Source organism: Malaclemys terrapin, chromosome 17 (genome assembly GCF_027887155.1).
Source record: "Malaclemys terrapin pileata isolate rMalTer1 chromosome 17, rMalTer1.hap1, whole genome shotgun sequence".
In the NCBI taxonomy this organism is placed as follows: domain Eukaryota; kingdom Metazoa; phylum Chordata; order Testudines; family Emydidae; genus Malaclemys; species Malaclemys terrapin.
The window spans coordinates 18791261-18806289 of NC_071521.1; the positions used below are offsets into that span (position 1 = coordinate 18791261).

Sequence of the window (15029 nt, forward strand, 5' to 3'; positions counted from 1 at the left end):
AATTTCAGCAAATAACTGTAGGCTTACAGCATGTTCATGAGCAGTTTGTGGTGATAATTCAATGTAAGCAATTCTGAGCGGGATTGATTAGTTCTGTTCGAACACACCAGGCATATGGTATTGTTTTTCTGAATGTAACTCTTAGAATCATGTTTCTGGTGCAAACACAATCCAGAAATTCCAAATTCACTTTCTGCAAATATTCTCTAATAATCCCCACAAAACACTCAGTTTCAGTGACCAGTAACTAGTTTCCAAGGAGCAAATGCAAAAGGGGTGTGAAGACAAGCAATATGAATTCAGTTTCTGATTCATATAAATATTTACTGACACTTTTTAGCAGTATTCAACCCGGTCTGGCAAATAGAAGTTTGAAAATAAAGGATTTGTTTAATAAAAAGCCAGTGTTTCTTTGCATTCCAGAGCAGACGAAAATTAACACTGCTGATTTCAAGGGCCACAGAACAACACATTTAAATTTCCAATCAACTAGCCTTGGTCTTCTGCAGAGTTTTCAGGTGAATTTAGTGTGTGTGAAAATTAAATTGGCTAAAATTGAAATGATCTGAACCTGAACCAGGGGGATTTGGATAAAACAGGACCCAGAGGAAAGCTAAAAAAAATTGGGCTGATGTGGTTTCACAAAAGCAAAAGCTCTTTATGTTTTTGGCCCATCTCTAATGGAAAAGCTCCGTATTGGTGAGCGCACAAAAACACGGTACCAGGGCCGGCTCCAGGCACCAGCGTAGCAAGCAGGTGCCTGGGGCAGCCAAGGAAGGGGGGGGCAGCAAGTCTGGCCGTTTGGCAATTCGGCGGCGGGGCTGTCACTCCCTCTCGGAGCGAAGGACCTGCCACCGAATTGCCGCTGTAGAATGAAGTGGCGGTAGAGCTGTTGCCGCTTGCAATCACGTTTTTTTTTTTTTTTTTTTTTTTGCTGCTTTGGGCGGCAAAAACGCTAGAGCCGACCCTGCACTGTACAGCCATTATTTCCTGCACTGAGTGCCTACAATGCACATCTGTTTAATCCTGTAAATCCTCCCACCCCACAATTCCAGTGGCGGGCTACTCTTGAACAGTTTTCAATCCATTCTTGAAAAGTAGTGAATAACTAAGCTCAGGCCACCACATTCATTCAACTTGTGGCTCGGGATTCCAGAGATGTAAGGCTCTGGTTTGAGCATTGGCCTGCTAAACCCAGGGTTGTGAGTTCAAACCTTGAGGGGGCCATTTAGGGATCTGAGGCAAAAATCTGTCTGGGGATTGGTCCTGCTTTGAGCTGGGGGTTGGACTAGATGACCTCCTGAGGTCCTTTCCAACCCTGACATTCTATGATGCTAACCCTGCATTACACACTCCGAGATAAACAGATTAAAATTCCTCCTGACTCAGTGGAAGATTTCCATGGACAGAGCTGGGCAAAATGTGCAGAGTTCACTGTGTACAAGTTGTGCAGTGAAAGTGACTGTTCCAGGAGTTACTTTTTGCACACCACAAAATTTCAAAAAATGGTGTTAAATGTGTAGGTTGCGTTTTGGGTGGGTTTCCCCATCCCCAACCTTTATAAAGGCTATTGGTTGTGCAACAGTTCACAAAATTGAAGGTGGCATTTGCTGTGAAACCAAAAGACCGTTTAACGTTTGATAAAAATGTGCAAAACTATTAAATAAGGGTGTGTGTGTGTCTTTTTTTATCTAAGTAAAAACTGGCAAAAATTAAAATCAATTACAGTAAAATAATAGGTCTATACATTACCCACTTTGAGTTTACACAAGAAATTTTGCCCACAGCCCAGCCTGCAAGTCCCCAACAAAGAAGAACTGTTTCCTGTTATTCGCCAACCTTTAACTTGGGCAGACGCTTGATAGTCTTCAGTGGTCTTAGGACTCGCAGGACTCGCAGTGACTTGATTGTGTTGATGTCTTTGCCTTTGCTTCCTCTGAAAGGGGAATGAAAGAAGAACAAAAGGAAGGAGTTTGGTTCTAGAGGGGCTCATATAAAGGCCTGCAAATACCCAGATTTTTCAGATTTGGAGCCAAATTTTTCCCCTTGGATGCTCACACAGGGAGTTACAGATGAGCATCCGCTTGAGAAGCGTAAAGCAATGTACAGAAGGGAAGTTGAGGGCAGAACTTGGCCCTGAGAAAGTTTAACTGCTTGTGCTCTCCATCCCGGCATCACTTCCCAGCTATTCACACCGTGTCACCAGGCTCAGATTCCTCCCCTTCCTCTCACCAGTAGGAGGGCAGCAGAGGATCTCTGGCTATAGCAGAGAGGAGAGAAGCCAGAGCACATGAGCACAGCTGCAGCCACTGGTGGGAGAAGGGGGAAAAAGTCACATCTGCCCCACCCAAAACATTTGTGGCCTGTGTTACACACGTCACCGCCTCTTCCCACAAAGCCAGAAGTTTCGATCACACACCTCCCATCCAATTTGCCAGGGCAGCTCTCTTTATGATCTGGAGATAACGTTTTCCTTAGTAAAACAGGCAGTGAATAGAAGGGACTGGACCTTTTGGTGGGTAGATGGACAGCACGTCTACCTGGGCAAAATAAGCTTTCCATTTCTGCATTCTGTACAGCCATACTATCGCTCTCAGGTCTCTTTTAGAGGACATGCTGCCAAGACCATGCTGAGCCATGTAATATGCAGACATATTACATGCCTGAAACAATAACAGTGTAATTTTTCAGGCCATGCATGCAGAGGTTGGAGGTCACTTCTCTTTTACGAAAACCGTATGCGAAAGGTTAATAATTTATGCAAACAATACTGTTCATTTAGCTACCATTAAGGGGATGGGGGGGTTGATGGGGAGATAGAGTTCCTTCCCCAACCCACCCCCAAAATAAAAAAGTAGGGCTTTTTCTGAAGAGATGCAGCTAGGCCTTTTGTCAATCTGCTAGTACAACAATGCAGTTCACCTTCATTTAGTATGGCGTGAGAATGAGATGGAAGACTGTTGATGGAGCTGAACTTGACTACAGGCATGGGTTTAAGGGCTGATTGAGACATAAACTTGCACTGAAATAACAAAAGGTGTGAATGAACACTGCTTTGAGCAGGCTCCCTGGCTCCTCTCCGCTCCCCCCACATTCAGCTTCCCTTCCCCATTGGGAAAGCATGTCAAGAAAAACACAATTAAGCCAAGAGACTCAGAACTGTACAGCATGGGCAGTGGCAAGTTCAAACTTCTCCCATACAGCCTCACCAGTAAGGACTTAACACTATTCTGGAGAAACCATATTTAGGGGGGAGAGGACAGCTCAAACTCTATGGCTCACTCAAGCCACTGACCCTGCTGAGAGTGGTGATGGTGAGTTTTGTGACTTGGCTCCATTAGTAAAGAGAAACCAACAAGTCATTTCATACGACCAGCTGAGCAGAAATGAGAGGGTAACAACTTTTGCTCGCTACTGAACAGAGTGGATTTGCACCAGTATCTTAGAGGTGAACATACCCATGTCCCATTTGCAGTCATTTTCTCTACCTAGTGTGACAGTCTGTATCCCTATGTTCACCCTTTCTACAAGACTATGATAAATCTGGTACAAAGTGTGCCTTGTAAGGTATCATTTGGAAACTCATAATCTGCTGAACATTATTGTCTTGGTAAAATGTGTGTGGCAACAATGTATGTAAAGCTATGAAATTCTATTGTATAAGACATGTTCCAAGTTTAGAAAAGCAGGCACAAACCAGTTCTTCAAAGACAAAAGGCAAACTAACGCCTTGGCCATAGGTCAACAAAATCAAATAGACCATCACCTGGTTAAGCAGCCATTCTTTGGCAGGGAAAAGGACGAGAGTGAGAAATTTAATTGTTGTCAAAGAAACGGCTGGAAGTTCCCATCCCACAGACATGCTGTCACCTGAACCACAGCTGGAGATGTTTCTCAAAGAAGAGAAATGCCATAAGAAAGGGGAGCAAACACCTCAGATTACCTCTCTCCCTTCATCTCTATGCACAGCATCAACAACACTTGAAAAGACAAAGGAAGCATCATTGGACTGAGGGGAGATTCTGACTGGAAGATTCAGCTAGTAAGACTGCTACAGCATGCGGTGAGAGAGACTTTTGCTTTGAATTCTCTTAGCTTAAGTTAGGTGTTACTTTGTGTTTTACCTTTTGTTTCTTTGTAACTAATTCTGACTTTTATGCCTCCTTACTTGTAATCACTTAAAATCTTCCTTTTTGTAGTAGTTAAACTGATGTTATTGTTTTCTCTAAGCCATGTGTTTGGGTTGAAGTGTTTGGGAACTTCAGCAGGGATAACAAGATTTGTGCACATCATTTTCTATGAATGAAATGACAGATTTTCTATCAGCCTCTATTGTCCAGGAGGGTGCTGGGCAGTACAAGGCACACAGGTCTGGCACTGAGAATTTACTGGTGTCGCTCTGTAATATAATTCATGGCTGGCTGGCTATAGCTCTCATACAGTATAGCTGGGGGTGATTTACATGCTGGAGGCTGGGTGTGGGCAGACCAGGAGTGGTTGCTCTCACAGTGAAGCAGTATAAAAGGCACCCCAGATTGGAGAATTGAGGGGAAACAGCTGTTCAGCAGTCCAGATTGTACCCTGGGGAATGTCACATCAATCACTTCTGTTCATTTACAGTGCACGGATAAGCAAGGGAGACATCAGGAACATTCAGAATGAAAGCTGAGAGGCTCTTGCCTATATCATCATATCATCTTTACAGGTTAGTCTCTAGTGTTGAGTTCCATGACTGGATTGGGAGGGATGGAAGGTGAGGGGATAGGAACACAGACAGGGAGAGGACAGAACATCTGAGTTTTTCCACTGCTATTTTAGAACCACTTTAAGCAGACACATCTGGAGCTTGATCCTGCTCTAATTCACATTGCTGTAAACCAGACGTAGCTCCACTGAAGTCAATGGAATTACATTAGCATAAAATTGGTGTGAGATTAGAAATCCAAGCTATGACTGGAAGGGATTGCCCACTTCCACTATTAGTCTTAAGGGAGACTGTTCTAGCTATAAATTGATAAAGCCATTATAGATCCTCATGATCTCTCATGGTCTAAGGGGTTGGGGAACCTCTTCTGCAATTGAGTCACAAGGGGATTTATGGGTTTAACTCCAATGCACATGAGGGGAGAAGCGTTTGCTTCTGTATACTCCTCTGCATAGAGATGGCAGAAGAGGCTTTGGAAAGTCCCTCTATAGCCCAATCTCTTGCCAAACCACCCAGGCATTGAATCAATCAAAATATACGGTTTTCAGGTATATCACCATAAATATTTTTGTTCTTAATTTGCAAGAAACACAGTAGCCATACAAAGCTCTTCTATGGAGCTGCATTAATCAGGAGAATTAATTGTGATTTAATATGTTAATAACGGCTCTTTGAGGAATGTGAAGGTCTCTGATGGAGTCGTGACCTGACGGTGCTCTCGGTGAAGCTCGAAAGCTTGTCTCTTCCACCCACAGAAGATGGTGCAATGAAAAAACAATAGGCACTGTCTCCATAAAAGTTTTAGCCACAGCGGTGCTTAAGCATGGTCATTGCTAGCATGGTTTCCCTAAGAAGCATAGTTGTTGAAAAAACATGCTAGCCTGCACCATGCTATTGACTATCCCCTCTAGGCAGGCTGTTACACGAGTGTCAAGGGAAAGGAATCCCTGTCTATGTGGGTCAGGGAAGCCATGTGAAGGAGAGTGGAAAGCTAAGACGACAAGCCAACCATTTGGTTTAAGAGATTCTAGGAAATGTTCCCATAGGCATCTCAAAGATAGCAGAAAAACTTGACAGTTTTTATACCGTGTCTGACTGAGTTGTAAGCAGTTTTTCCAGAGGACAGTAACAAAGTTTTAGCATTGTGCATGTGGTCCGTCAGCTCCTGTCGTTGTCTATGCTGACAGAGAATAGTTGCCTGTGTTGTAATAAATGGCACAGCCAGTGGGGAAATTGGCAGATGCAAAAAATAAAAATAAATAAATATAGGAGGCCAATGGAATGCTAGGCTGATTCAACCCATGCAGTGCTAAGCCCTGATCCTACTTCTGCTCAAGTCAATGGCACAATTCCTTTAGTTCAATGGGAGCAGGAGAAGGTTTTTATTTTTCTTCTTGCAGGAGGTCTGAGGACACTGAAATGTAATGTGAGAGGAGGCAGGGATTCGCCCTACAACTCAGATTGCAGCCACGAGGGAATCATTTCTGTGGTCACAGGGACAACAATGCCCTCATTTCTGAAGGAAGCAGAGACTCTGTGGGGCAGATCGACATTAGCAAGGTGCAGTCAAACTCCACTCAGCTGAGGTCTGCACTGACAAGTTGCCAGGTGTCTGAGGTTCATAAGCCATTTGCAGGAAATGAAGCAAGCTGTAGCCTCTTTTGTCTTCAATCAGAGGGCTGGCTTTTAGAAAAAAACAGGAAAGCTCATCGTTAGTGGGCTAATGCTTTCCTAACCAGCCTATGGGGACTGCAGGAAGGAGTGGTAAAAGGGTTCTACCTGGCCTACTGCAAGGGTCTCTTGGAGGGATTAGAATATAATGCAATATTATTAGCTGATGCATTAAGCATTGAAGGCAAAAGTTAAGATCACCAACACTATAAGGGCCTAAATGTGTTTTGAATTTTGAATATGGGTTAATGTCACATTAAAAATTATCAACCATCTAAACTAACGGGTGTGACTTCCATTTACACTAAGGGCTGGGGCAGGGCCGGCTCTAGGATTGTTGCCGCCCAAAGCAAACACAATTTTGGCCGTCCCCTGCCCCGGTTCTTTAATTACCCCACCCCCGGCCCCGCCTCAACTCTGTTCCTTCCACAAATCCCCAGCCCTGCCTCCTCCCCCAGGCTCTCAAGCCTAGGAGGGAGGGAGGGACGGGGAGAAGCGGCACCCGCGCCGCGGCCACTCAGAGTCTCCCCCACCCCAGGTTTGAGAGCCTGGGAAGGAGGGATGGAGGGGGAGACTCCAAGTGGCCGCGGTGCGGGCGCCGCTTCTCCCCCTCCCTCCCAGGCTCTCAAGCCTGGGACGGAGGGGGAGCAGTGATGCGCGAAACGTCCGCTCGGGATCTCCCCCTCCCTCCCAGGTTTGAGAGCCTGGGAGGCAGGGGGACACCCCGAGCCGCCGCAGCGCGCGAAACAGCTGATTTGCGTGTCGCTGCTCCCCCTCCCTCCCAGGTTTGAGCGCCTAGGAGGGAGGGCGAGTAGCGGCGCGCGGATCAGCTGTTTTGCGTGCCATGGCAGCAGCAGCGGAGGTGAGCTAGGGTGGCCGGGGCACATTTTTAGGGGCAGCATTCTGGCGCCGGCCATGCCGCCCCTAAAAATGTGCCACCCCAAGCACCAGCTTGTTTTGCTGGTGCCAAGAGCCGGCCCTGGGCTGGGGATCGATCTAAGATACGCAACTTCAGCTACAAGAATAGCGTAGCTGAAGTCGACGTATCTTAGATTGATTTACCTCGGGTCCTCACGGCGTGGGATCGATGGCCGCGGCTCCCCCGTCAACTCCGCTTCCGCCTCTCGCCCTGGTGGAGTTCCGGAGTCGACGGGGAGCACGTCCGGGGATCGATTTATTGCGTCTAGACGAGACGCGATAAATCGATCCCCGATAGATCGATTACTACCCGCCGATCCGACGGGTGGTGAAGACATGCCCTAAGGCCACTTTATACTGCTCTGGCCTTAAAGCGAGCATGACAGTAATTTACTCTCCCTTTAGGTCCCTTTACACTGTCAGGGCAATGACTTTAGTGTAAACGACACTCAGGCCTGAAGGTTTTAAACAGCATTTTTGGATCTCTTTATGCATTTTTACATCACCAGATGCTAGCAAGCAAAGATGATGTTACAGCCAGTGCACTCTGGCCAGCTCTGCCAGCATAACCAGGAGGAAACTGTTCACATCCTTCCACTGAGTTTCCGTCTTCAGGTGTACAAGCACAAAAAAATACTTAACTGCTCATCCTTCTGTTCGATTTGGAAGACAGAGCCCTTAGACATAAGAAAGAATCAAAAAGAAAACCAACTAATTTCACAGCCCAATTTTGTTTTCTGAAACAGGATGTATGATCAGTAAACAAAATGAGATTCAAATGTTTTGTGAAAAGAGAAGAGATATTAGGTACCTGTGGGTGTGATCTATACAATGCTCATCTCTGCAAACAAAAATCTAGTGCTCTCAGTATATAGAAACAAGAACTGGCTTTTGGCAGCCCACCCACACTACAAAGCACAGGAAACAGATGGATCTGTTTCTACACGTCTTGATGTAGCTGGGAAATAATGAAATACAGGCAATCAGGGAGGGCTTCTCGTGGGGTGCACTGTATCTAAAACAGCAGAAAACATGAACTCCGGCAAACTAGAAATCCATTGATGTCTGAGGCCGTGAATCCTGCAGTTACACAGCCGTGTTCAGGAGCCATCTTGGAATGGGCAGAATTTATTACAATGCATAAGAGGCAATGTTTAAAATCTGAAACTGTTCTTTGTACAGAGGGAAGCTGTTGGATGGCTGATCTGGGAGAGGGAGGCTATGTCTGTAGAACAGTGATCACAAACCTCAGGAGGGAGAGACATTACTGCAAATTGGAAATCCAGTAGGCTTCATCTACAACCAATTTAGAACCAAATATTAAGTGACTGCATTTCTGGGTAGGGGTAGAAGGTTAATAGACATGGGGCTTAATGAACAGGTATGGTGACACCTCCCCCCCAGCATAGCCACCAGTTTTCTTGATGTAGGGATATACTTCAAAACCATTCTATGATGAGAACGGGAAGCATGCCCTGAATTCCTAATAAAGGATTTCAAGATTTAAAACACTTTCTGTGTGTTAGGAGGATCTCAGTCAATAACAATGAGGGTGGGGTTTTCAAAAGCCCCTGAGTGAATTAAGGGCATGAGCTCCATTGAAAGTCATGGAGGTGCCTTTGAAAAACCCACCCTGATTTCCTGTTAAAAAAATAAGGCTCTCCCTACAGGAGAGGTGGAATTTTAAAGGGTCCAGGACTGTATGTGATGGATTAATGCAAGTGACATCTTGATGAGACATACCCCCTTTTGACAGCTCCACTAACTAGCTATCTGTACAAGGACAAGAGTGTTTGTTTTTAAATGGAGGGCTTTTCCAAATTTGATTGGCAAAATGCTCTAGTACAAGGCTAGAAAACAAACTGGAAGGGTCAATTGTACTACAAATTCAGGTAATGGATATACACCAGGATGCATTTCACTGTCTAATATTCCCTGCCCAAACACATTGCGGGGGTGAGAGAAAGAAGAGGGGGAGTTGATCTTCACTGCACTATGAACTTTGTTGAACATCAGAGTATGCTAGAAAATGGACAGAACATAGAAACCCAAAAAGCTAAAAAAAAACAAATCACGGAAAAAATAAAAAGGAAAAATAAAATGGCCGGTGGGTTTGTGTGAGGCCAATACTGGTGGCATCAGGCCAGCTCTGGTTGTCCTGTAGCAGAGCGTTGCTCATACAGTTAAACGATTCAAAATAACAAAAGAAACCTCGTAAGTAATTTTTTAAAATAAATAAACGATCTGTTAAAAAATTGATAGATCTTTCAAATGGAAGCTTCTTGTTTCTGTTGCTCCTGCCAGCAGCTCTGATTTCATGTACACAGGGCTCTTAAAGGCTTATCATCAAATATTCATGGAGGGGAGGAGCCACTGTCTCCTGTGATCGCCTGAAATCCCCAAGGCAGAACGTGAACTCCTCCGCTTAAGAGCAAATGAGGTCACAATTCTGCCTGAGTGTGATTCTATCCACTTCCAGTGCCTAACTGATCCAGCTTCTAAAAGGGAAGAAAGAAGAGAGCACCCTACTTCCTAGATTGTATCACAAAACTCCTGTCCCTTTCATTCTGTCTCTTCATCTTCCTCTGCAGAGAGACTGAGGAGAATCCCTGCCCTCTTACTCTAGAAAGCCAGAAAAGGAGATGGCACAGTCTGTCTTCTGGAGGAAGGAGCTCTCCGTGGTCCTGAAAAGGCAGCTCCTTTGTCCCACAGACATAACTGAGATCCCCTGACAAAAAGGTTAAAGGTCACTCTTGCAACATCTTTCTTTTTTAGTGCCCTCAAAACCCCACATCACTTAGTTTTCATGTCAGAGAGCTTTCTCTATTGTCAGTTGCATAGAGCCAGAATTCATGCGGGGTTCGATTCTTAAGAATGCAGAAAGCTATGCATGAAACTTCCATTACCGCTAATGGAGTTTGCACATGCAACCCCCTACATGAGACTAAACCCTGCTACTCTGATGCCTAGTTGTTTATTATTTTTCATGCAAACTTATATCACACATCAAGGCTAGTCCCAATAAGTCACTCCCCCAAATCTTTCACACTGTAGCTGGATACATATAAATTTGCTTATTTCAATCTGTGACTTTTGCTAAACATAGGAACTGCAACCTGGGTTTATTCTTCTGGCTACAGCAATCAGGGACAAATGAGAGCTGTTAAGAGGAAGGGGATGTCACTGAAGAATGGGTAGTGAAGGGACAAAGAAGTCAATACAATGGGTGTAACATGGATCATTTCCACAGGTGAGTGTGTACACTCTGCCGAGAATACACACAGTTCACAGGCATAACAATGCAGCAAGAGAGCAATAATGCATTACCCCATGAAACTCCTAGAGAGAGATTCCAGCAACAGGAAGACAAAGAAAGAGCACAGAGTCAATGACAAACAGAAACAGAGGTCTATACAGTATACCCACTGCACAAAGAGATCCGTGCTCCCTCCCCACCACCCACCCTAAGCTCAATGCTTATAAAATAAATAAGGAAGTAAGTAATAGATTTGATATGTGACATATGCACACACACACCCTGGCTGGTGTCGGAGTAATTCTTCTACTGACAAACAGACAGTATTGCTATACTTTCAACTTGTCGTCACTTTGGGAGGAAATAATTTTCATTGTTCAGCAAATTATGGTAGTAAATTCATTCACTTTAAACAAGCTGTGGAAAATTCTACACATCTGGGGTAAACTTTTTTTGTCGATGCCCACGGAGCGTATCTCTAGTTTTTTCCCCCCATTCATAAGCATCATTTGATTGAGCAAGTAGAATTCGTGCCTCAGGCTGGCCAAATGTCATGACAAATTTGCAAGGCTGTTTTAAGCCCTTCCACTTCCATTTCTTTAAAGACGACAATATACAGCCCAACCCTCATGTCATTTTTATCATCAACACAGGGAGATGATTGCTAGATAGAAGACATATAATTTTTGTTATTATTCATCGCTTACAAGCATCTCTTTGGGGCCCACCTTGAAAAGAATAAATTGAGTTACAATCTGAAGAACTATGAGCAGAAGAAGGTGGACTGGTGCAACAGTGACTCATATTATTATCTATATTAACAAGCTGATGCTGTTGCAATATTCCAGCAGACAATGTTTCTGAATGGGCTGGTTTGACTTGGTGTCCGCTTGAAATGCCCATTTGGCAAAATGTAATACCGATCACCACTATCAAACAGTAGATCAAGAAAATGAATTTGGTGAATTAAATGGGTTTGGCTGAGAGGTAGTCATTGAGCTGTCTTGTTGCAGACTGGAATCAGTAAAGGCTGCAGTAAAGAATGTTTACAAGATTATTGTAGGCTCTACCTACATTTGTGCTCTAGCATTTGGAAGCAAAAAAAAAAATCCCTACAGAGGCACAACAAAATCACCCATCTCACTTAGCAAATCAAGTTCTTTTCTAGTGATAAACAAAACTCCACAAGGTTCAGTCAGAAGGCCTTTGGTTTGGATAAGTACTCAGGAGCCCGAATGTCTATCCAAACTTCATCTGAACTGTCCGAATCCCTTATGTTAGCAGAATTGGACTAGGAATCTCTGCAGAACAGGCTCTCACAAGATTGCTGGTACTTCCTGCATCCAATGAGTCCAGAAATCCTGAAAATATGGTCTCTCTCGTGGAATTTTATCATTTACAATCCCAGCTGGAATATGGAAGTATAGAAGCTACAGCAAGAACAGCAGCAGCAAAAATAGAAAATTCTTCAAACTCTTCCAAACCGCAAAAAAAGTTGGATTCAGTTCAACTCTGGGTGAAGGTTTGGGATGGTTCTTGTTTTATCCAAACCAGTTTCCCCATCCTTCTTTATTGCCTCCAAAAAAGGTGCATGTTTAAGAGTCCTGCCCCCTTCCCTTTATAATCTTTCCATGAACCTATTCTCGACATTTACTTAAAGAGTAGGTACACACATCGTTCAAGACACGCTGTCATGAAGTACAGCCCAAGGATGTACAAATAAAGTGCAGAGGCTGATATTATACCATTAGATATAAATGCCAGAGTGAACTAAAGAAATACTGAATGCAATGCACTCTCAAAAGGAGCAGAAATTAGAAACCTTTCATCAGAAACAATTTGTCCAGTAACATAAAAGGCTCTATAAATCTGCTGATGTTCTATGTTACCTTAAGAGAACCATGTTCACCAAGGAGAAGATATTTTAAAGACCAATGATATTATTGGTCTTCAGAACACACAAGAGTTTCTCTGACTGGACAAGCTCCCTAGATTTCTCTCCTCCCAACCTCTTGGAAGTGTGAAATCTTACTGGAGAGGGAGATCAGGAATTTACAACAGACCACAGACATGGACATTATTTCCCAGAAAATGACATTTATGTTTAACAATACTTAACACCTCTAGACCACCTTTCATCTGGGGCTCTCTATTTTTTTTTACAAGCCTTAATTAACTAAGCCTCACTAAATAAAAGCTTGACAGGTATTATTATACCCATTTTTGCAGATCAGGAGACACAGGCATAGAGAAGTTTAGGGTCAGTTTTTCAAAAGTGGCCTCTAATTTTGGTGCCCAACTTTACACAACCAGAGCCTAATTACCAGAGGTATGGAGTGCCTGATTGACCTCAACTGGAGTTAGGCGTTCTCAGTCCTTATGAACACCAAACCCTCGGTACCTAAAATTGGGTACCCAAAGCAGTGGGCAACCAAAACTAGAAGTCATTTTTGAAAATCTGGGCCTCAAACAACTTGCCCATAAGATCACAAAGCTCATTTGCAGCCAAGTCAGGAACAGAGCATAGACCTCCCAGTTTGCAGTCCCCTTCTCTAAACACTAGTCAACATTGTTACCTTCATTTAATGGCGGCGAATGATACAGTTTGATCATATGCTGTAATCTAACCATTTCTGGGAAAGTTCTTGTCACCATCATGTTGTTGAAAATAAATCTAGAGGATTAAAGGATCTAATTCTGTGATTTAATACAAGTTTCCAATAGCCTATGTCCAATGCTCTCTCCCTGGGGGAAGAGGGAAAAGATGACTGTCACATCTTATTGTTTTCACAGTCTCAGTGACTGAGGTCAAATCAACTTAGATTTGGGTTTTGTTTTTTAGAGCATTTGCCACTGAACTAAAACAAAAGATCTAAAATGTAGACTTCATGGACACAACACAGAAGGAATTCTGAACCTACAGAAGAAGAAAAAAATCTGGGCCAGATTCACCGGAATGCTCTGGCAACTTTATGTAGCTCCAGTGATGCAAAGCAACCATAAACCTATCTTAACTTTAAGATGAGTTTATGGTGGTTTTGCATTGTCAGAGTTATGCAAATCAACCAAAGAACATGAGTAAATCTGGCCTTCTGTTTAGAAATGGTTTTATTTCTGTAACACATAGGGTAGGCTTGCACACTTCCACTAGCTCAACTGTGAGGAGCAAATTCATTCTTTTGATTGGCAAGTAAAATACTGTTAGAGCTTGTCTATATGCACACCCAGTTTGCGGCCATCTGGGGTGTAAATCTAGCCTGCACAAGCCTGCCATGCATTAAGTATCCATATGGACCCTGCTGCTGCCATGAACTAGAACCTCCCTAGTGCACTTTAATCTACTCCTCTTTTAAACTGGCCTCCAGGTCAATACCTGGAACTTCAGAGGCATATTGAAACCCCTCATAATGCAACTGGTAAACTACACACTACTACAGGGTGGGAAATGTTCTCCCAGACTCCCTCTGTGATCAGCTTGTGTTCTGAAGTGTCTGTATTTCTTCTCCTGTGTTCTTTACTAGTAAGGGCATATGAATTAAAAGAGGATCTTGGTTCCTTAACAATTCATCTGTGTCTGTTGCTCATTCCTCACTTGATATCAAAATGTTCTGTGAAATCACAGTAGTTGGTTGGGGAAATTATCCTGATGTCAAGTATCAGAGGGGTAGCCGGGTTTGTTGCTTTTTACAGATCCAGACTAAGAGTCCTGTGGCACCTTATAGACCAACAGACGTATTGGAGCATAAGCTTTCGTGGGTGAATGCCCACTTCGTCAGACGCAGGGGGTATTCACCCACAAAAGCTTATGCTTCAATACGTCTGTTAGTCTATAAGGTGCCACAGGACTCTTTGTTGCTTTCTACTGATGTCAGAAACAGAGGATAGTGACTTGAGGTACTGAATAAGCAGCAGGAGAAGAGGACCTCTGTAGAAACTTGGAAATTGTTGTCATGTAAATATCTTTAATGAAAAAGGATGAGGGGAGAGAAATACAGAAAACACACAAAACAGAAGCTGCAGTGATTCTAAAAAAATATGTTTTTCCAGATTTGGGGGTAAAGATATACATTATCTGGTGAAAAAATGCACTTTCTTAAATGGCTCGATCTCCTGGGATCATTTTTTTCTCAATCAGAGCAGCTTAAAAATATTCAGAGCTGCCAGAAACATTTGCGATGAGCCAGGAAAGGCTTGCCAATAGGTCACAAACATGGGTCCAGATTTGAACGAGTGGCAGCGGGGACCAAAACACACCTGGGTGAAGTTTCGATGAAATCTAGAACAGCTTGTTAATTGAGGTTGACATTATGGAAAGTTCTTTTCCCCCTAAGTTTTGGGTGAAAGAAAATGAAAATTTCACTTGAAGTTTTAAGTTTGTTCTGACCCAAACTTTAAAAGAAAAAACTGGGGCTGTGAAACCCATGAACCTGTTGTGAAAAGGAACCACAACTACTGAGCTTTAAATGGCTCTAGTTCAGT

General features: G+C 43.5%; 1 protein-coding gene across 1 annotated transcript in view; it reads right to left on the reverse strand.

The window, feature by feature from the left end:
* Positions 1-15029, reverse strand: part of CACNA1B (calcium voltage-gated channel subunit alpha1 B) — a 508111-nt gene that overhangs the window by 93526 nt on the left and 399556 nt on the right. The window contains exon 25 of the mRNA XM_054007857.1: positions 1840-1936. Coding sequence (XP_053863832.1) covers positions 1840-1936 — 97 coding nt within the window. The remainder of the gene's footprint in view (positions 1-1839; positions 1937-15029) is intronic.